This window comes from Orbicella faveolata, unplaced genomic scaffold, assembly GCF_042242905.1.
Source record: "Orbicella faveolata isolate gen_17 unplaced genomic scaffold, um_ofav_v1 contig_46, whole genome shotgun sequence".
NCBI lineage: Eukaryota > Metazoa > Cnidaria > Anthozoa > Scleractinia > Merulinidae > Orbicella > Orbicella faveolata.
The window spans coordinates 11,929,450-11,952,500 of record NW_028301576.1 but is presented as its reverse complement, the minus strand read 5'-3'; the positions used below and the strand labels follow the sequence as shown (position 1 = coordinate 11,952,500).

Sequence of the window (23,051 nt, the reverse complement as noted above, 5' to 3'; positions counted from 1 at the left end):
GTAACGATGCCAGTAAACACGACACGTGCGATACGAAAAACACACTTGCAGAGTCAATTTTCCCTCCGCTGGTTTACGCATGTAAAAGTTGTATATAGTTTTTTATAGTTATTACATATGCTTAGCTTTCCAACAATACAAATTAAAATTCTCACAAAAAATCTTAGGTACTGTTAAGGAATGTCGTCAATTTCACATTTCACGTCAGAGACGTCGATTTCACTTCGCATCTTACATGTAAAGTCACCGCGTATTTCACAAGCTAGAGTCCACGTAGTCCATAAGTGTAAAAAAACCTAGGCAAACACGTAAGAGCACGAGCAAGAAGTATCCAAATCTTATGAGTAAAAACACAGACTTGCGAGGTGGAAAGCATCCGCCCGATTTAAACACACCATTGAAAACTCGTCAGTTTCTGTGATACCAAAACTCCCTCCGCATTAAACCGCCAGTAACATAAAAATGAAGACAAATCAGATCAAAAGCGCTAAACTGGGGATTTATTTAAGCCACCAGTTCAATTCTGAGAGCAATTTACAATTGAAAATAAACCTCCTCTTCCACTAACTGCGTCCATTGCAATTGTACTGCAAAATGTACCTTCCATCTTGGTGACCTGCTCCGGCTGTTCTCGGCAACAAACACGTTCTCTTTGCATCGGTATGGTTGCACATCTCTCACAAGTACACCACAGAGCATTTTCCAACCGATCATTCAATTCAACTTGATTATTATTATCACGCGGAATCACTAGCACGTTCTGGCTTCAAGAGCAGCCGTATACTAAAGCTCAAAAGAACAAACACACTCTCGGACGGAATGACGTCACAGATATGCGGCCTGGCCTTCAAGATCCTTTCAAAATGGCGGCTCCCAGTGTCGCACTTTTCACTTTTTCATTGGGATCGCATGCACTTCAGAAGCTAAATCAACGGTGAATAACTCAACTGTGAACTTTTCATTGGTGATAGAAAAAAATACACGGTTTTTGGAGTGACCTCCTTTAAATTAGTGCCCACTTATAGTTCATCAGCTGAGGTGCTTGTATGGCTCACTTTACGGGAACAAACGAAACTTGTATATTCTTAATATTTGACTATTAAGCATCATAAAAATGCATGATAGCAAGGATAGAACGGTAGCTTTCACTTTGTAAATCCAATTTTCAATTTACCCCCAATACCCTCCTTTCTTAGATGTTTCTTTTCTTAGAGGCACACGAATTTTTGCCTGGGCGTATATTTGGAATAATTAGTATCTTAGATATTATTTCAGTGTTGTCTGTAGTTGTTCAAGCTATCATAACGTCATAAATTACGTCACCATGGCCGCCATTTTGTTTTCCAGTTTATGTATCCAACCTCTATTTCGACCATCTGAAATAACTAAATTACCAATAAGGTGCTCCACATCACAGTACTAGAGATAACCTTTTTCTACGTTTAGTTAATCAAGCACACTACGCCATGAACCAATCTACAATAATTTGTGTCGTTCCAAACAGAGGGATCACTTTGTTGTGGCAATTATAGAGAAAATAGTGACCGAGTCACCGGCGTAAGAAATTTAACCTGGACCTGCCAAAACTTTCAAGTGAGACCCATACGTATCCCAACATTTCCGAGGACGTTCTGAAAATTTGCGATGTTGCATTTTACCGGTGCCATCCGCCAAACAGAACGCTGTCGCCAGTACATTTCCTTGCAAAAACTAAGAATTTGAAGAAGTGTACCGTCATTTTACATGGAATTATCTTTTCCGGCATTGGTTCGAATTTAAATATTTATTTTCAAGTGTGTAACTTCAGTAGTAATAGTAACTGGACCTCATGTCGTACAATTCAGAAAGTAATCGTACGAGTGAGTTCAAAATCGGACGAACGCGAAGCGCGAGGCCGATTTGAAATTACGTGCACGATTACCCCCTGAATTGTAAGACATGAGGTCCAATTTCTAAGTAATCGTATATATAACAAATTTCGGAATTAAAAATGTCTTCTGAATTTCTTTTCAGCGAAAAGGTTTATAGCGCTTTTCGTGAGTTAAAAAACTGTAGGAAACATTAAGAAAGAAGCCATTAAAGCGCGCGTAATTGACGTGCGAATGGCGTAGGCATCCAATTACAAAAAGTTCAAATTCGATACCTGTATAATTGGACACTCACGTGATTACCGATTTCGCGACAAATAGGCCCGCGGAGAACCAATCGCGATCGAGAATTTTGTTATAGATATGATTAGGACTATGATAGCTCAAACTTTTCACTTGGCCGTGATAAGTTTGTCCAAAGGCGTGTTTAGGCGTGAGATTGAATTATTTGGCCTGCAGCTACATGTCGGTGAGCTACAAAAGTCGGCAGAAATTTTGCACCTTTAAGAAATCCCTAACGGAATTTAGAAGGTGAAAGCTCTTTGTAGTGAAGATTGTCTTCATTCGTCGAAAGCATTTGGTCGTTGATGGAATTGACATCGTCACTCGTCATAGTGGAGGTTCGAAATGCGTTCCATGATTGGTTCACGCTTGTTTCTCGACACACGTTAAAACATATCACACACCAAAGGATACGTCATGTACCCAGGTCATGCAATAGAAACATCGAAGAAACTTCATGGGTAATTGTCATATCTTGTGCTATAAGAGGTGCTTGTCGTTAGTTTATGGGCTATCGTTATGTTTGAAGACACAACAAGAAGCTATTTCTCAGAGGGAAATAGTTTTTCGTTTCCGGAAAGATACTCAAAGTCTGAGAAAGGCTGGGGTTTTGATGATATTTTTGCGTGAGAAGTCCTGGGGTGAGGGGAATTTGTGTTCATATTAAGGCGCCACTTTGCGCCGTACTGATCTGCTCAGTTGCCAGAGCCTACGGTTTTTCGTCTAGACGAGGTGTAGTACTGATCGTATTGTAAACGAGAAAGGGCTAATTAATTTAATTTGTCTACATATGTATCAGTTTTTACAGTCAACACACTTCGAAATGCATTTACTTGTGATATGCCCAAGGGGAGGGGGGTACCCCTTACATCGGCTCGGCTTATGTCCAGCCTCAAAGCATAGAGTTTTTAAAGACATTTTGGTCAAAAGTAGAGTATCGATTTTGGTCATTTTGGTCCCAAACTAGGTGTGGTTTTTGCACTCTAGTCTTCAATTAGGTATGCTTTTTGGAAGAAGCTACTTCTTTCATCATTATCGATTAGACCAGCAACTAAAGCCATTCACAATACCATTAACATCATTCTGAACAAGGGAACTAAGGCAGGTCTGAAACAGGGTATTAATTTAAGAGTCAGGTCACAAATAGGGTAGAAAAATCGCAGATTTTGGTCTTAATAGGGTAAACCTTTAGGAAGCGAGCCGCACGGCCTCGCCAAATTTTTTTTATTTTTAAATTCAAATTATTGTGTGGGAGGCTAAATAAAGCTAAGAGGCAAAAGCATTCGACACATAATTTTTCCATTTCTGTGTTAGGCAGCACTTGATTCGAATGGATGCGACACTACGTTTTGTTGTCAGTGACATATTTTTCCTTTCAAAAAGGACGTCTTATGTGTGACGACAATTGTGCAGTTATTTCCCCGCTTTTGCTTCAATATTATGAAGCTAAAATACAAATGCTATCGGTGTTTTCATGAGAACCAGCTCTTCAAATGCCGCGGTACGTCAAAATACAAATTTTGTTATTTTCAAAAGCGCGCTCTTAGAAGTAAGGCTACTCGAATCGTGGCGGAGAATTTGACAAACTCAACTACATCTGGGAAATGTCGCAATATAGCAACGTTGATTAAAATACGTTATGATGAATTAGTTACCTTCCACAATATATCGTACCTGTAGAATCGTCCAAGCGCTCCATGTGCATGCGTGGTCTTTTCCCGTAAACAGTTACAGAAAACGGGCAGGATTGTTATTCCTGACAAGTTTTCTGATGGACCAAAATTATGTCGCCGTAGTTGTGATCTTAATGACATTTAATCAAGGACGGAAACAGATATCTTCGTTTCTCTAGAAAACATCGTTTCAGTCTGACTTGAACCATTTCAGTCGCCAACTATTTCTACCAGTATGACATTTTAAGTTCCTTTTGCTTCCGTGACACGAAATTAAATTTGGTTTCAACAATTTACTTTTGCTGAACATGTTGACCTTGTGAATTACAAGTGTTACCTTGATAACATTCATACTCACTATGTCAATAAATCACTCTGAAAAGGAAAACAGTACCATTTCTTTGTTGAACTAAACAAAACTAACTGCTTCCATCGGCTTAGAATATCGCATTGGTGGACAAGTCGCGTGGTGTGGCGGTGTCCCTTCCTATTAGAAGTCCATTTCGTAGTTTTCTTGTGTTATATTATAACGAGAAACGAGAGTTTCAATCGCAATTCCCCATTTTCGCACAAGGCAACAATTGAAATGCTGCAAATGCCACATTTTGTTGCGATGCACCGAATTTTGGCTGAGATTTTGCCACCGTATTTACATTAACGGCTACGAACTTAACTCTGATTGGATATTACCTGCAGTATGTGAATAGTTCACCCATGAACTGAAAACAGTACCATTTAATTTCTTAGGAAACGAAACAAAAATGCAGTCAAGGACAAAGAAAAGCCTGTGGCTTTTCCAGGAGGAAACCAATGTAGCTAGGGGAGTTGGCTTCAAGTCACCAAACAACTCATTCATGCCGAATACGTTTTTCAGTTCTAATTGTTTGTGTTTGCCAATTTTCTTTGCATCGATAGGTCCCCGAGAATGGTAGCTATCGACTGCGTACAGAGGCTGAATTAGAACAACGAGCTCGAGGTTACGCATTTGCTGATGAGTAAGAGATCAAATGGGAAGCAGAATCAAACGGTTAGATGCATCATAAAAGTTTCAATTTGTAATAAAGAAACCTGCAAATTATGAATTAAATTAGTTTACTCAAACGTTCTTCAAGTTACTCAACTGACCACCCTTGTGGCAATGGAAACGTTTTTATTCACCTCGATTCAGTGCAGTGTAGGGACAAGTGCCGTTTCCATGTAATCCTTCGTTGGAGTATTCGTTAAGTCTGATTTTCGTCTTAGAATCAACAAGTAATGAATGCTTCGAAAGTTGTCATGCCATCATGGCGCAATCAGTTGCTCCACAATAGACCATTTTACAGTTGTCTTGCTGGGTGACCTGGTCTTTCATCACGAGCCAGAGCTAACCGGAAGCTCAAAAATTCGCCAGGTCCGGTTGCTATGGGGTGAGGTCATTTATCTGTTAGGTTGCTGTCATCGCAAGACTTTTGCGGTTCTACTGTGGTTAGCGATAATTGCTTTCAGTGAGAGTAATTGTGTACAAAAGTAACCTGGTTATTTTCAGATATGATCTGGCCACATAATTGATATTTTATAATAAATTTTCATAACGCGGGAATATTGCGCGGTCATATATAAAAAAAAAGACTTCGACTTCGAATGAACCCGTCATCGGTCGTTGAAAACGGACACAAAACGAGATGTGCCTCTGAGTTAGAAGGTATGGTGTCTCTCTGACGCATTTGTGCGAAATTGAGCCAGTTTCCAATCGAATTTGCCTTGAGGAGTTGAAGAAGGCGCGTGGGTTTTCTTTTCACGGGAAGGGAAACAAAGGAGCTGCCCTGACTATACATTTGGATTGGTTTTCGCTTGAACCATAAAACAGTTGTTGAAAACCAAACGAAACCGCCAGCCACGATTGATTTATACATGAATTCATTCGCCCAAAAACGACAGAGAGAACCAGAAAGTGTTTTCAGGTTGCGCTGCCCGTGACCAACCTCCCAGAGCATCGAATCAAGACAACAGCTTCAAAACTCAACAAGTCAAACGCACCAAGTTAAGTCTTCCGATTAATATTTTATTTGTATCATAACTTACACCCATTGTCATGCTTTTAGATTGAATGGGGACTAGATAGCTACTAAAATGTTAAATCACTATTTTCATTCGTGGGTTAGACCCTAAACTGAAGTCCATGGTACACCAGTTTTCTGAAAGACGAATCCAGTTGTATAGTGAAATCACCATGTAGCCACATATTATAAATCCGCTCTGGTTTTCCCACGCAAACGTCCTCGCAGTATTTCTACGTTACCGAGTGCTACAGGATATTTTACAAAAACCACATAATTTTTCAGTAACGCGTGACACTATAGGAAACAAAAACAACAACAAAATCGTCCTTTTTCCCTCGCTCGTTCATATCATACGAACATGTGACATATCCTTTTTCTGGTTCATCCAAGCTAAAGTCCATGCAATACAGTTGCTGAGAGCTTCGGGATATGCAACAAAACCGTCATAGTTATTTTTCCGTCGTACGTGACATTATAGGAACATGTTACATATCCTTTTCTGGTTCACCCAGGCCGAAGTCCATGCAATACAGTTGCTGAGCGCTTCGGGATATGTAACAAAATCCCCTTAGTTATTTTTCCGCTGTGCGTGACATTATAGGAACATGTTACATATCCTTTCTGGTTCATCCAGGCTGAAGTCCATGCAATACAGTTGCTGAGTACTTCGGGATATGTAACAAAATCGCCATAGTTACTTTTCCGTCGTGCGTGACATTATAGGAACATGTTACATATCCTTTCTGGTTCATCCAGGCTGAAGTCCATGCAATACCGTTGCTGAGTGCTTCGGGATATGTAACAAAATCGCCACAGTTGTTTTTCCGTTATGCGTGACATTATAGGAACATGTTACATATCCTTTCTGGTTCATCCAGGCTGAAGTCCATGCAATACCGTTGCTGAGTGCTTCGGGATATGTAACAAAATCGCCACAGTTATTTTTTCCGTCGTGCGTGACATTACAGGAACATGTTACATATCCTTTCTGGTTCATCCAGGCTGAAGTCCATGCAATACAGTTGCTGAGCGCTTCGGGTTATGTGACAAAATCGCCACAGTTATTTTTTCCGTCGTGCGTGACATTATAGGAACATGTTACATATCCTTTCTGGTTCATCCAGGCTGAAGTCCATGCAATACAGTTGCTGAGTGCTTCGGGATATGTAACAAAATCGTCATAGTTATTTTTTCCGTCGTGCGTGACATTATAGGAACATGTTACATATCCTTTCTGGTTCACCCAGGCTGAAGTCCATGCAATACCGTTGCTGAGTGCTTCGCGATATGTAACAAAATCGCCATAGTTATTTTTCCGTTGTGCGTGAAATTATAGGAACATGTTACATATCATTTCTGGTTCATCCAGGCTGAAGTCCGTGCAATACAGTTGCTGAGTGCTTCGGGATATGTAACAAAATCGCCATAGTTATTTTTCCGTTGTGCGTGAAATTATAGGAACATGTTACATATCCTTTCTGGTTCATCCAGGCTGAAGTCCATGCAATACCGTTGCTGAGTGCTTCGGGATATGTAACAAAATCGCCATAGTTATTTTTCCGTTGTGCGTGAAATTATAGGAACATGTTACATATCATTTCTGGTTCATCCAGGCTGAAGTCCATGCAATACCGTTGCTGAGTGCTTCGGGATATGTAACAAAATCGTCATAGTTATTTTTACGTTGTGCGTGACATTATAGGAACATGTTACATATCATTTCTGGTTCACCCAGGCTGAAGTCCATGCAATACAGTTGCTGAGCGCTTCGGGATATGTAACAAAATCGCCACAGTTATTTTTACGTTGTGCGTGAAATTATAGGAACATGTTACATATCCTTTCTGGTTCATCCAGGCTGAAGTCCATGCAATACCGTTGCTGAGTGCTTCGGGATATGTAACAAAATCGCCATAGTTACTTTTCCGTCGTGCGTGACATTATAGGAAGATGTTACGTATCCTTTCTGGTTCATCCAGGCTGAAGTCCATGCAATACAGTTGCTGAGAGCTTCGGGATATGTAACAAAATCGTCATAGTTATTTTTTCCGTCGTGCGTGACATTATAGGAACATGTTACATATCCTTTCTGGTTCACCCAGGCTGAAGTCCATGCAATACAGTTGCTGAGCGCTTCGGGATATGTAACAAAATCGCCATAGTTATTTTTACGTTGTGCGTGAAATTATAGGAACATGTTACATATCATTTCTGGTTCATCCAGGCTGAAGTCCATGCAATACAGTTGCTGAGTGCTTCGGGATATGTAACAAAATCGCTATACTTATTTTTCCGTCGTGCGTGACATAATAGACACATGTTACATATCCTTTCTGGTTCACCCAGGCTGAAGTCCATGCAATACCGTTGCTGAGTGCTTCGGGATATGTAACAAAATCGTCATAGTTATCTTTTCCGTCGTGCGTGACATTATAGGAACATGTTACATATCATTTCTGGTTCATCCAGGCTGAAGTCCATGCAATACAGTTGCTGAGTGCTTCGGGATATGTAACAAACTCGTGATAGTGATTATTCCGTCGTGCTGTTTCCAGAATCGCTCGGCATTTCTCGTAAAGAATTACATCATGTACTCGAGATTTTTATCGCTCTTGAGAACTTTGACATAATTTTTGAGATAATTTCCTGACTGTCCATAACATTAACTGATTTTCAAAGTGTCGGTGCACATGATCTTCGAATTCGAATACTAGAAAATTCAGATTATTTTTGGAACCGCTAAGCAACAAACATGTATACAGAGAATACCCTAAACAGGTTTCAATTAGGCTTTCCGCGGAAAATCTGAGAACATTTCTGACTCTCGGACATTTCTGGGCTGCTGGGCATAGTCCCCTCGCTTAGTGAATAACAGTGATAACTGAGATTAGCGAAAACGTTTCATCTATACGTGCTCCGTAGCTTTACAAGAGTAAGAAATGTATCAAAAAGTCTAAGGTTTAAACTGGCGTTTGCGCCCCAGCCTAGAAAACACATTGTTTCAACGTCATTTTTTCTTTTAATCCAAATTCTTCACGTCAGTCGCGCGATTTCCCGAATCGCCGACTAGTAAAATGTTTTGTATCTTTCTGACACGATGGAATTGTCTTACAGTAAATTTAATTTCACACTTTAGGATTATGAAACATTCGTGCAAAACGTGACGCGTTTTGTGGAACATAAACGATCACCGACAGGGATATGATTACACTGGAATGTTGTAAGCCACTGGATATCCCGTGGAGATGTAGCACTTTTAGTCCTACATCTCCACGGGATCCCAGGTCTGTTTTTTGGTTGCTAAGAACGTCTGGCTCGTTATGCATGGCAGCGAGGCTGGAGTTGACCTTGTTTTGATATAGACCTCTCTGCTTTTGTCATGTAAATGCACCTAGTTAGCTTTACAGCAACTTGTTTTACACAACAAAAGCAGTGAGTTCTGTTTCAAAACAAAGTCAACTCCAGCCTCGCTGTCATTCAAAGTCGGGGTCATTGAGCAGACAACTGTAAAATGGTCTATTTTCTTTTCCTCGTGCCAGACCCCGCCGGCTAAGAGGGACAGGCTGCTCTGGGAATGAGAACAGGATTGTGTAAGATTGAAACGAAAAAGTTTTTTTAGATGGGCCATTCGAAAGTCATTTTATTGTTTTTAGTTTTCTTTTGTGCAAGTCACGTCCGTGAAATGTTTCATAAGGTGTTTCAGATATTTTCTTAACATTGCTTTCTGAAATAACTTTGCCCTACTTTAACCTGGTGAAAGGAATGGTTCAAATCACAAGTGGTGTATTGCGTTCGCACCAGATCGAAGCATGTTTAATATAATCACGAATGAAACATGTTTCATTGCAAAACGTGCACTAGGAAATGCTTTGCCCGAATCATGGTGAACACTTTTATTGTGAGCACGTGTAAAGCTACCTCACAGGGTAGTTTCGATCCAAGTCGAGCAAAATACCTAAAACGATAAAAACTTGGCAGCTAAGGGCTAGATCGAGGAGGGTGCAAGTACACAACTGAAGGAATTGGCAAGTGAGATTACAACACAGAATGAAAGCAACAAAAAGTTTTGAGCTCCATTTTCAGTAGCGCGTGTAATTATAAAGATTTGATGCAAGTGCCGTAAAACCTGCCAAAATTATAGTACCATACTCACTTTTCGTTGTCACATACAGTTGGACACAAAAACCTTTTTTGAGCGATACGAAAAAATTAAACCTAAGTTACCGAGTTGACACTTGTTTATTACTAAGTTGTTTTCTAACCAATGATATGGCTTTAATTATTTGGAGTTGATTTTAAGCGTCCTACGCCATCTTACAATCAGTTCGTTAGTAACGTGCACAGCCCCCGTCAAGATTGATGTCTTGTGATGTCTTTTGTAAGGCGTGGTCAGTCGGGTAATTAGAAGGTCGTTGTACTTGTGTCAAACAGCTATAAGAGTGTTTCCAAACAGATTAAAGATAAACCTGGTGATGTAATTAAACGTTGAGAATTTATTTTATAAAATTGTTGCTTATCAATTAACAACTGAGTCTGTACAGAACTTGATAGTACTAAATTGTAAATCATTTACTAGATGGTACATGTAATAGACCTTTCCCGCATTCCACTTCAGTGCGTACGAACAATAGCACCAGAGCGAGGTTGGGATGGACATTTTCGTATATTTGCTGTATTTTTGTCCACCCTGACCTCGACTCGGCGCCATTGTTTGTTGGAATGCGGGAAAGGTCTATTTAGGGTAGTGTACTTTTACAGTTTTATCATCCATGCATATATTTTGAATGGAGACATTTTTCATGAAACAGAGCAAATTGAAAATGATGCACTAAGCCGATCAGAACGCAGTATAGAGCATGTCTTGTCGGTTAGGCCAGGAAAAGTTACGTCAGTCAAATCACGAGTGGTTTGGGTTTTTGCAGCTGTATAACTGCTGTCTTTTTGGTTTACATCTGATTGAGCGAGAAAATGAATGTTTTCTAAGTGGTCAGATACGTTACGTTTATCAATTAACACTTGGTCTACGAATTGACAGATCATGATGCTACAGATGAACAGTAGTGTATCGTAATGTGGAGTAAATTAATGCAAAAGACTTTCAGTTGTAAATTTTCCTCTCACCGCGCTTTTAAATTTATTTTTTCGCGCGTCGTTTCTCGTGCTGCGCCCCAACTAAATGAACGCCTGGAAGAGGCTATCACAGACATGAATAGCAAGAATTGGTGCTCGTGTGTTTGAACTGTAAGTAATATTTTAGTTTTGTGTACAGACATATGATTTTTTGTAGTGTTAGTGTGCTAGAGGGAGATATATCATAAAACTCATTCTAACCGTTTAGTTCTCAGTACTAATCAGCTGCCAGCTTTTCCTTACCTGCTTATAGTCAATTGAACCAGACGGGTTATGAGAATGATTAAGCTGATCATACTCGCATTGACTTAAAACCAATTTTCCTCAAGGAGGATTATAGAAAATGTAAGAAAACAGTTAGCAGCTCTGAAATGGTTCAAGTTGACTAACAGTCTGCAAACCTCCCCAGCACCGTTTAAATCTGTTAGTTGTACGAAAATATTGAAGATACATTCAACTGTCAGTTTAGGGTTGTTTGAAGAACATGACTGCAGGTAGTTTGTAGCGGTATATTAGTCTTTCAGTTTGGATCCAGTGGTTAACTCAAAGAAGCCAGAGGAAAAAAAGGTTAAAAATGTACAGCCGTTTTATAAGGCCTCGTCCACACTACGTTGGAGAAATTTGAAAAGGCAACAATCATCGGTCATTTTAGATTTGTGTTTAAGGAAGAAATCACATAATTGTCGTGACGCCATCGTTTTCGAAAAGCTCCGTTTTCACAATGTTTTCCGTCCACACTAAAACGCAAAGCTGATGTTTATAAACTCCTCCGGTTTGAAGAGCGTTTTCGAAAAGCTTCGTTTTCGTGACGGATTAGTGTTGATGGTAGGCCTAAGCTGCGTTTTCGTGAGGGATTAGTGTGGATGGTAGGCCTAAGCTGCGTTTTCGTGACGGATTAGTGTTGATGGTAGGCCTAAGCTGCGTTTTCGTGAGGGATTAGTGTGGATGGTAGGCCTAAGCTGCGTTTTCGTGAGGGATTAGTGTGGATGGTAGGCCTAAGCTGCGTTTTCGTGACGGATTAGTGTGGATGGTAGGCCTAAGCTGCGTTTTCGTGACGGATTGGTGTGGATGGTAGGCCTTACCGTAGAAATAAAGCTGCGTTTTCAAATATCTCCGGCGTAGTGTCGACGGGGCCTTAGTGTGTTTGTTGAACCTTCGTTGATAAACATATGTTAATGTTATTCTTTGTCAGCGATAAATAAAGATGAATAAAAAATGTGCAGTTACATTTTGAGATCAAATTATTGTTACGAAAGAAAAAGTGTCCTTGGCAAATTAAGGGCGGCTATGTGGATAAGGATAATTCCAATGTTTCACGGTAGCCCAACCCTGTTTGAAACCCGTCCGTTCGGGTCTTGTCTATTTTTTTAAAATGGTGGTTCGAGATCTACTGTTCTGAAACGTTTACCAAAACGGAAGTGATTTCTGGGTAACTGAGAAAGGTCTGAAAGATGCAGTCGATTTCTGTTTTAAATCTAATACGCATGGAAAATGACATTTCACATTTCTGAAGGAGGATAAGGGCCTCTACAGACTACACATTTAGTTGTCGGCAACTAAATGTTATCGGCAACTAATTGTGCCCGATGTGAGCATTCCACACATTAGAGGGCATATAATTCATGGTAGGCCACCCATATAGTTGCCCCGCAGTTTGCTCTTATTTACTATTGTTTGCTTGCGGTTGGCATTTATGGGGTGATGAATATATGTGTCGAATATATGTGTCCTAGCATGAAAGTCTTCCCCATAAGAGTGTTAAGTGTCGACAACTATTAAAGCAGTTTCCCTTTTCGAAAAGGGAAACTGCTTAGACCCAGTCGGGGGTTTGTACAACTGTCTTCAATTCTCCGACCCTCCCTCGTATTTAAACGAGGCTTTGTAAACGCGGAAGTCCTTTATTGCTTAATTATAGAATTAGCGAAACTCTTGTGAGATTTTCGGAGAAGTCAAGACAGCTGTGGAAACGTCATTGACCTAAACAGTCACTCGTATTATATTCATATGACAAAAAAGAACGGAAAATGTTGCTATGCAAGAACGTGGAAGAACATATTAGGAACATGACCAAGAAACTCTTCCGAGTGGAGTGTTTTCTCTAACTTGGTCAAAACTGAAGTTTCCAAATCTACGCATACAAGACGTGAGTAATAAACTGTCTTGTACTATATCAAAATTGTGAAAATGCTGGGGTCGCCACGAAGCTCTTCGGAACGTCTCATAGGATTGGCTGAGAAAATGATATGAAAACAATAGTAACAATGGACCCTAGCCTCAAAATACACCTTTTGCTGTTCATTTACAGAAAACAAACATTCATTTGTGTCCAAATTTCTTTCATTATGGTCATTAAACTCTCATTAACACCAATATGACCTTCATTTGCGCGTAAGGAACGTTCAAGAAAAACATTTACATATGCATTAACATTCAAAATCATGCAAGGTAACAATCTTAAATGCGGTGAGACATACATTACCGTGTTTTCACCTAACGTTAAGAGAAAACAATCGCTCATTAGCGTAATTCTTTTGAACAGAATCTCGCCCAATTTTCCTCGAAAATTTGATTATAGAACAAGGGACCATATGTACTTTTTTCAAATCATAATTTCACAATCCTCGCCTTGCAGATATAAATTCGGCCACTTACGAAACTTTTTGCGTACAACTCAGAGGGCGCACTACAGTTTCCGTGTGACATACATGTACATGTACATGTAGTGACAGTTCGATTTGTCCAGAAATGCCACGAAGAAATAGAATCGCATTTGAACACCGCGAAAGGATAGTCGGGGCTTTTGAAGATGTCAACGAAGACTATTTACTATTTACTAGTGAGGCAATTGAAGGATAAATCGTTCAGCGAATTTGATATTCTATCTTTGAAAAATAAATGTTATTATGGCTGTAATGTTTGTCTCGCCGCATTAAAGATTGTTACCTTCATGGATATGGTTGCATAATAATGCAATTGATTGTTAGTTCTCATGCAAATTGTGTTATTGAAAGTCTTTTGTTGAAAACTGAATGTCGTAAAGTGTAAATGATTGTCGTTTCGTGATAACGAATTTTTTTTTTCCACCAAAATGAAAATACATTTACAGTCAATGAATGTCAGATGAAGGTATTGTTTTTCTTTTGATGATTTTGAATGTTAATGCATATGTAAATGTTTTTCTTGAACGTTCCTCACGCGCAAATGAAGGTCATATTGGTGTTAATGAGAGTTTAATGACCATAATGAAAGAAATTTGGACACAAATGAATGTTTGTTTTCTGTAAATGAACAGCAAAAGGTGTAATAGAGCTTCGCGCTAACAAGATCCAATGAAATTAGCGGTTCTAGAGAGCTTCCATGACAACAGAAATGTTAAGGCTGATACAGCAAAGGGTTTTCTTGTATCATACCCGGGATGAGAGGACAATGTTAGATTTGTAACGATATCTTGATAGCCTGGCCCGCCTAGACTAGCACTAGCTATCCGCAGGCCAGTCCAACTGTTAAGTATAAATTGGTGATTGATGTTTACGTTTGGCCTTTGTTTCTGAGGTCTTTAATCAATGACACTAAAACTGTACTGGTCGCTCTATGTTTATACTGTCTTAGAGAAACACTCAAGTATGTTTGGAAATATTGGAAAGCCCCCAGTCGCGCATTTTCTATTTTCTTGTACGCTGCAAAGGTCTTCGTTGCAATGAATTCTTCGTCTGATCCAGACAAGAACAGAAAAGCCAAGGACCTCTTGCATGTTTCCATGTAGTTTTTGTGAGCAGGAACGAACTAGTCGTATATTTTACTTACCTATCATCGATCACAACCTGTGTTTTTCAGTGTCGGGTAGTCGTAAGTAAACATTTACGCACCTGTGGGAAAGAGATACCTTGAGGGTAAAGTGTCTTTTCTAAGACGCAACACAACGGTCACAACTCTGTTAGGGTGATGGACTTACAAATGACATTTTTCAGACGTTAAGTTTGACACCAGCGCTACCCCACAACCACCCGAAGCGCAGGCTGGCAAAGTTTGGCAACGTAGACTAATTTGTAGAAAAATAATCTAAATGCCATCATAGCGTTTAATCTGTTTCTTTAAGATAACATTCAAGTCAGTTATACTACAGTACAAAGTAACTATAGAATCAACAACAACAACAACAGCAATAAAAGCAACATCTTTTATTTAAACACGATGGGTTTTAAAGCTAATATAGCTTATGGGGCGGTGTAAAAAATGTTTATAGGACAATAAAAATTTGAAAAAATGCAAAAAAGATATGAATAAAATCAATAAAAGACGAAATCACTGTCAATTTGGAGACCCATTTGTAAAAGCCTGCGGGGTGCACCACTGTACTCGTAACCAATGATAATTGAAGTCGTTACAAAATACGTGCTACCAGTGAAAAGGAAGATGCAGGCCAAACCGGATCAGATTTATTTTTAAGCTCATGGACGACTTATTAGGGTTTGCATAACGCTACACTTTGGTAGGGTAGCAGCTACTCCCGCCAAAGCCGGTATGACTTGCAGCGCTTTATCAAGGAATCCTGGCTTTTTAACCTCCTGCTGTCTGCTCTGATTCTGCTGCAGTTGTTGTTTCAAGCTCTCCATCATTTGCTGCATTTCTTCATTTGATTTCTGCATTTCCACAAGTCGTTGGTTCAATGCCTGATTTGCTTGCATAAAAGTTTGAGAGGTCATGGAACCAGAATGTTTCCCTCTAGAAAGAAAGTGCTGAAGTAAAAATGTTTTATTGCCACAAAATAATGATGGAATCATAAAATTTATAAACCACATCTAGTTGCTTGAAAGTAAAAATGTAAATAAGACTCGTGTCATTGTTTAGCAGTCATTCCTTGGGTTGATCTGCGTGTCTCACTTGGCGTTTCATATAAAATACTGCAGTGACGAGACGTGGTATGAACCAACATGACAGGAAAGCAAGTGTCATATCAAAATCAAAACTCTTCTTACGCCTATTCCTACGTTTTCCATCATTTCAGTTGGGAGAATTTCGCTTACAGGATGAGTTAACACAGGTCAGTTTACAACGTAAGATCAAGGAGATGACGAGGCTCTATTCTCATAACCCACATATTGTTATTTGATATTACTGAGGTGAGGAGAAGTTATGGCTACATCATTAGTGGGAATAATTGAACATCACATCACAGCTGTTTGTCTTACTACCACTTGCCGTTCACGATTTTCTTGTTGTAAACAAGCGTATTCCTCCTAACTTGAAAATAAGTATTCATTAAGAATTTTTAATGATTTGAATAGCCCATTTCTGAGTTGTCTTAAGTCTCTCTAAAAAAGCGAAGCCTGGTGCACAAGAATTTATATGAAAATGAGTTTAATTTGCATGTGAGTGAAATCCCATTTTCATATGAAAGGATGGGCACCAAGACTTGCTTTGAGAAAGAGGCTAAAGGTAGTTTGGAAATGGCCACCGCGCCTCCACAAATTATTTTCAGAGCACTCCCAGTTTCCGAAATCCCAGGAGGGTCTCACTTATCCTTAATCATCTCTTGCCTGGATGTAATGTTTACACAAAATAGAACAGAATATTCCTTATTTCATGTGTGAAATTTTAAGCTAATTTCTTGAATGTCTTTTTTCTGTCAAAACGCCAACAACACTTACAGGATGAAAATACAGCTAACTCAACTTAGGGCAAGAAGGTTATATTTTGAGCAAATCGTCTCCGAGAGAGCCGCGAAAGAAGCCGAGGCTGAAGAGACAGAAAAGATCAGAGTATCATGGACAAGCTTTCAAGTGAATTTCATTTATTGTCTGTTGCCCTGCGGTGTAAGTAAAGCATTAGTTTGTTGAATGAGTGGCCTGGAATGACTTTTTATAGTTTTAATTTAGGAGTGATACTCGTTTCAGTTCAACGAGATGTTGTGGACAATGTAACAGAGATCGAGGAGGACAAAAACAATAGACGTTTATTCACAACGACAACAAACGTCATACGAAACGAAAAGGTTACATTTGTATGAGCCATAAATTTGCAGACTGAACAGATACCACTGAAAATTTTCAAGAGGATATCATGATTTTGCCCAGCTTGTTAGGTCTTGTTAATGTGACATGATCTATCGTTTGTGAGAACCTTTAAAGAACTGGTTCTTTAAAGTGAAATCTCTCGTTTCCCGCTTCGTAAAATCCCTAAATCCCGTGCCCCGTTCATAATTAGAATCCCCAATTTCGCTCTCTTTTTCCTGCAAAATCCCGAATTCCGGATCCTCGTAAAACCTCTTGGAGACCCTCGCGGTAGGCTGATATGAATTTCACCATACAATCTCATAATAGAGTCAAACCTGTATTAAGCGGACCTCATATTAAGAGGGCAGCAGCACAAGTCCCATTTTCTCCCCCCAGATTTGCTTTAAAAAATACCTGTATTCAACGGGCACCTCTATCAAGCGGACACATGCGAGTAATATACGGATTCATACGAGTACACACGAGTAACAGACGGATACATACAAACACATACGGTAACATACAGGTTACATACGATTACGAATACACTGGTTACATACCAATACATAGAAGCAACATACGATGGTAGGAGGGTAATAAACATGAAATGTACCATTTTTCTTTTTACACTTCATTTTCACATGTACTTGCACACACGCGAGCGCCGGAAGTGCCACACACGCGCGCGTGATACATACATGCCCGTGTGCGACCCACACACGAACAAACCTGACCGTAACAGCACGCCACGCACACACCCCGAAGCTTTACAATGCTTCTGCTTCTAGGAAAATAATTCTATGGGACATTTGCGCGCGCTAAATCTTGTGTGCAATATCATATCGAAATCTGCGTTTATCGAAGGCGCAACGTCGCATTATATCACATCAAATTTCATGAAATTCCGTCAAATCTGCATACCCTATAAAGTGGATGTATTTCTCCCAGAATCAAACGCGAGGTTTTAGCTAGAGGCCCGGAGTGGGGGGGGGGGGGGGGGTGGGGAGTACTCCCTATATGGGCTATATAGGTATGTGCGCTCCCAAAGGTTATGGTTTTTCAGCCGTTTTGGTCATAAATAGGGTATCGATTTTGGCTGATTTTGGCCATTTTGGTCATAAATAGGATATGGTTTTTGCGTTCTAAGCTTGATATGGGTATTTTTTAAGAAGAAGCCACTTTTTCATCATCATCGAAAAGAAAATCGACAAAAGCCCTTCAAAAATTATGTTTATAGTAATGTAACATTGTTCTGAACTTGGGAATTAATTATAACGCAGGGTGAAACAGGATTTTGATTTAAGGGTCAGGTCATAAATAGGGTTTGAAATGTTTGGTCACGTCATAAATAGGGTAGGGAGTACCGCAGATTTTGGTCATAAAAGGGTAAGGGTTTTGGGAAGCAGGTCGCACACCCCCAGCCAATTTTTCTGGGAGTACCCCTCCCCCCGGGGCTAGCGGTTCGTAAGCAACTCGCGCCAGGCCAGGAGATTATCTCGCCTTATGAAATCGCAGACCAATGGAACAACAGGACCTCCTGGCGTCAATGACCATGGATCAGGATTTCCCGGGAAAAGAATCGCATTGCAACACGTTTTCTATCTCACTGTCGCTCGCATTGAAGAGAAAGACACTAAAACAGGCAAAAGCAGCCAAAAGTAAAAGAAAAACTCGCGGCAAGACAAGAAAAGCCAGCAAATGTACCGATAAGCACCGTCGATAGCGATTCAAAGTGCAGACAGCTTAAAGAGCCTTTATGGCCGTTAGAAAGGTGTTTTGTTTTCTTTCCTACATAAAAATGGGCCCTTTCTTTCTTCTTTGGGCTTGTTTGTTTCTTTTCCTCGGTCTAAGGAAGTTTATCTGTTTTGCTTTTTCCACTTGAGAGTAAGCGCAGAGGGCTTCTATTAACCTGCAAAGCAGGCGGATTAACGGGGCTAGCACCATACACGAGCACACCCTGGTTTATGCTCTACCGTCCCCTTGAAATGTCGACGTGGATCTATTGAGAAGAACCAGTCACAAACGAAACGATTCAGTTTATTGGTGCGAAAAAATATCTCGAGTTAGAAATGACGTGAAAACAATTATTCAGTTTCTATAACTACCAAGTGTCAAAAATGCGCTAATGACTCTTGACAGCTTGTTAATTGAGAGCTTATTCTGTAAAATCGAGTTCGCCGTTATGCACAAAAAGGAATCACCCTTGGGGGCTTTATTTTGTAAAATTAAAATGGGCAACAGAACCCTCATTATATCTGTGTCTGTTGCATTGCGATATAGTGCACCATTATTTTTGTTAATATACAGTTTACACTTGTTTGTTGTTTTTAAAACTTTCAATTACTCGCGTGACACTAAATTCAAATATGTCTGTTAAGTCACGCAATATCAGGGAACGCGCGGATGTAACTGGAAACGAGTTGGCTTCACAGTTTGCATTTTTTCGTTGTGAACTGCACCTGCGTTTACTGGCGGTCTGGGCGATAAACGAACTCGCTGAGAGTTGAGAAGATTGATCAGTGCGTTATCGAAGATATAAGTTGCCGTATTCACGGGTGGTTGGTGAAAACTTAAGCTGTGATTACCTGACTTGAAGTTCTGCCTCTCGCTCTATCTCTTCCGCATCACTGGATAGTCAGAAGAGGTAAGCATAGGTAAGCTTCGGTAAGCTTATGTTTTGATGATCGAAGCTCTTAAGTTCATTTTAAAGCCAGATTCTTTCTTTATCTCCAAAGCAACAAATATTTAGATTTAGCCGTACTGTAAACTACAACTTAGCAGGTTAAAAGTTCCAGAAACAAGATCTGCAATCAGACAACAAACACTTTCACTTTCGACTTGAGCTTATCAGCGGGACGTAACCAGGACGTAACATGTCGATCAAAGTCGATCATCGAAAACGTAGTCGATAAGTCGATAGTACTCGATGTTTGTCGATAATTGTCAATCGACAAGTTAAATTTGTCGATAAAAGTCGATAATCACAAGATGTTCAACTGATTATCGATTTTATCGAGAAAAATGCAGACAAATGTTTCAATCAGCTGCGAAATTCAAGTAACCAAACCAATAATACCTCCAGTGACTTTTTTTTATGCTGAGTGTAAACAGCTCTTAAGTAAATGTGTGTGGCAATAAACTTAAATGAAAACCTGAACAGCGAAGTGGTCTGTTATTCATTACAGAATAAAATGTTTAAATTACCTCGAGAAATGATCGATTAACAGTTTCAGCTGAACTAAATCGCGATCTTTTACATAACTCAAACCAAACTAGTTCCCAGGGTCTCTCTAGGCGGGGAGATGAGAGATCCTGGGAATTCGAAGTCGTGCTTCGGGGTGACAGAACGGGTCAAAATTTAGACTAGATGCGGGAAAAAATCGAGGCCAATAAAGTAATTAAGAAGTAAAGTAAAGTAAATTAACATTTTATTCATCAGTGTTTTTACTTAGTTCAACATTTGAAAAATTCAAGCTGCTACAACTCTACTCCCTCTCTGCTAGGTTGGCTAAATTCGCCGGGTTTGTATGCCCCTTGCTTCTCCTTGCACCTGTGACTGTTGTACCAGTCCGCAACCTACGTATGTCTACGCCATACATCGTTTTTTATATTTCCGATACTTGTCGATTGAAATCGATCAAAATCGATCAAAATCGATCAAAATCAATCAGAATCGAACAAAGTCGATAATCACAATAAATTGTGTGATCGACTTTTATCGAATTCCGATATTTGTCGATTGATTAGTATCGACAACGATTGACAATGATCGATTTTTATCGACTATCGAAATAATCGACATGTTACGTCCTGACGTAACGCATCAATCGAAATCGATCATCGGAAACCCAATCATTAAATCAATATTACTCTATTTTAATCAATAATAGTCAATTGATTAAGCAAATTAATTGATTAAAATCGATAATCACAGTAGTTTAAGCATCGGGTATAGATTTCTATCGTTTTTGAGAAACTGTTGGGATATCGCGACCAAACACCTGCTAATAATATACTCAGGAAGCCAATTTGATCGAAGCAATAGTGTCGAGAGTGTCAGTGATATTTTTTATAAAGATAAGGTTTTCGACCCAGAGCGCCCCTTTACCACCTGGGCTAACATCGACAGTTAGTTAGTAAAGATGTTACTTAGCTAGTTAGTTAGTTAGATTGTTATTTAGCTAGTTAGTTAGGTAGTTAGTAGATAGTTAATAAATTGCTTGTTAAATGATTAAGCTTTTATATATTCATACATTTTATTAACTGCACGGCCATGGGCCGAGTGCGGTTCATAATCTACCCTTGGTTTATTATTATTATTATTTTTTTTGTCGGTGACCAGACCCAAACTTCCTCTAGGCCAAATTTTGAGTCACGCAATGTGTGGTGTTTATTCGCTAAAAGCTGTTAAAAAATTAATACATGGACAATTTTACGGATATTGTTTTCTTTGTTGTGGGTAAAATATATCTTCTTTTGGTTTTATCGAAGCGTTGGATTCAAACAGAATAATAAATACGCTAAAAAAGGTATTATGTCAGCCATGGAATACGTTGAAGTTGCAGCTTTCACTTTCGATAGGTGACAAATAAGATCGTGTTTACTTTGCAAGTTTATTTCGCCAGAAGCAACGGTCATTAATTTATTTGCAATTTTGCGAGTATTTCTTGTGGTTTTAGGCAAATGAAGGAAATTCTTTGGCTGTTTCATCACAGCGAGGTCATTCTTGGGATCGCCCACTGTAGGGTGTGAAGTGGCGGGAAAAATATTATGTGGACATGGCTCTCCCTTTTTGGTCTTCGGTCGGCGCCTTACATCTTCACTGCTATCGCAGATGTGGTGCAGTGAATGTAGACATCTCACCATGGTGTTGATTTCCTCTGTCATTATTTACTATAGATGACTTTCTCACTCTGGGTCCCCCCTCCTCTCCAGTTTGTTACAACAGCTTGCATGCGTGTATTCAGCTGTGTTCCAAACTTGGCCTCCCCCTTCACCCAGACAAACTGGAGGGCCTGTCTACTTGTCTCTCCTTTCTAGTTATCGAGCTGGACTCAGTCAAGCTGCAGGCACGGGTTCCCATTGACAAGAGAGAGCGCATCGTCACTCTACTGGAGTCCTGGTCTGACAAGCGATTCTGCAAGTGGCAGGAGTTAGAGTTCCTTGTTGGCCACCTTCACCATGCATGCAACATCGCCCCCCAGGGTTGAACGTTCCTCCGTCGCATGTACTGTGTACTTTGAGATGTGATGATCATCCCATTTGTCTAAACCAGGAATCCTGCTCGGACCTTGCCTGGTGGTGCGAACTTTTCCACAGGTGGGATGGGCTCAGCTTCTTCCTGATGCCAGAATGGGCTCCCATCCCTGATTTTCAAGTTTCTTCTGATGCCACCGGCACTCTGGGCTATGGAGCCATCTTCCAGCACCAGTGGTTCTGCGGTCCATGGTCAGCATCACAGCAACCCCTGTCTATTGCGTACAGGGAGCTCTTTCCCATTGTTGTGGCTGTATACTTATGGGGTCCTCAGTGGTCTTCTAGGCGGGTCGAGTTCCTGTGTGACAATGAGTTGGTGGTGGCTGTTCTGTCTTCTGGTACCTTCCGGGACTCTAAATTAATGTTTTTGATGCATTTTTTAGCATTGTTGGCAGTGCGCCGTTCGTTTTCCTTTAAGGCCTCATCTGTTACCGACACTCTTTCACATTTTCAGTTTCAAAGATTCAGACACCTGGCCCCTTGGGTGGGCCTTGCTGCGGCCCCAGGTCCTCTGGATCTCCTCAAAGCCCTGCTTGTCACTTGCCCTTTCTTCAACTCACCCGGGGCCTCCGTCTGGGCTCCCAGGGCCACGTCGTGCTCTGGGCGGCATGCTGCCTTGGTTTCTTTGGTTTCTTGCATGCTGATGGGTTTGCAGCTAACTCTCTGTTTGATCCAAGCGTTGGCCTGGGGGTTAGTGATGTGCAGGCCAATACCCTGCAGGTGCTTGAGGATGGATCTTTTTCGCGTTGGCTGCTGCCTCTGCATCGGTCAGCGCAGTAATGTCGTCTCCCCTTTGGTAGCTCTGGGTAA

The 23,051-nt window shown here is 40.2% G+C and overlaps 2 protein-coding genes across 4 annotated transcripts in view; both read left to right on the top strand.

Moving 5' to 3' along the window:
* Positions 1-12,218, top strand: part of LOC110047865 (NACHT, LRR and PYD domains-containing protein 12-like) — a 34,250-nt gene extending 22,032 nt beyond the window's left edge. The window contains exon 4 of the mRNA XM_089278437.1: positions 4,739-12,218. Coding sequence (XP_089134563.1) covers positions 4,739-4,822 — 84 coding nt within the window. The 3' untranslated portion in view covers positions 4,823-12,218. The remainder of the gene's footprint in view (positions 1-4,738) is intronic.
* Positions 12,219-19,189: 6,971 nt separating this feature from the next.
* LOC110053113 (NLR family CARD domain-containing protein 4-like) overlaps positions 19,190-23,051 on the top strand; it is a 28,018-nt gene continuing 24,156 nt past the window's right edge. Inside the window, exon 1 of one of the 3 annotated variants that reach the window (XM_089278433.1) lies at positions 19,190-19,629. The gene's annotated coding sequence lies outside the window, so the exon portion shown is untranslated. Of the gene's footprint in view, positions 19,640-23,051 lie in introns of all 3 variants that reach the window. The other 2 variants (XM_089278434.1, XM_089278435.1) reach the window with 2 other exon arrangements.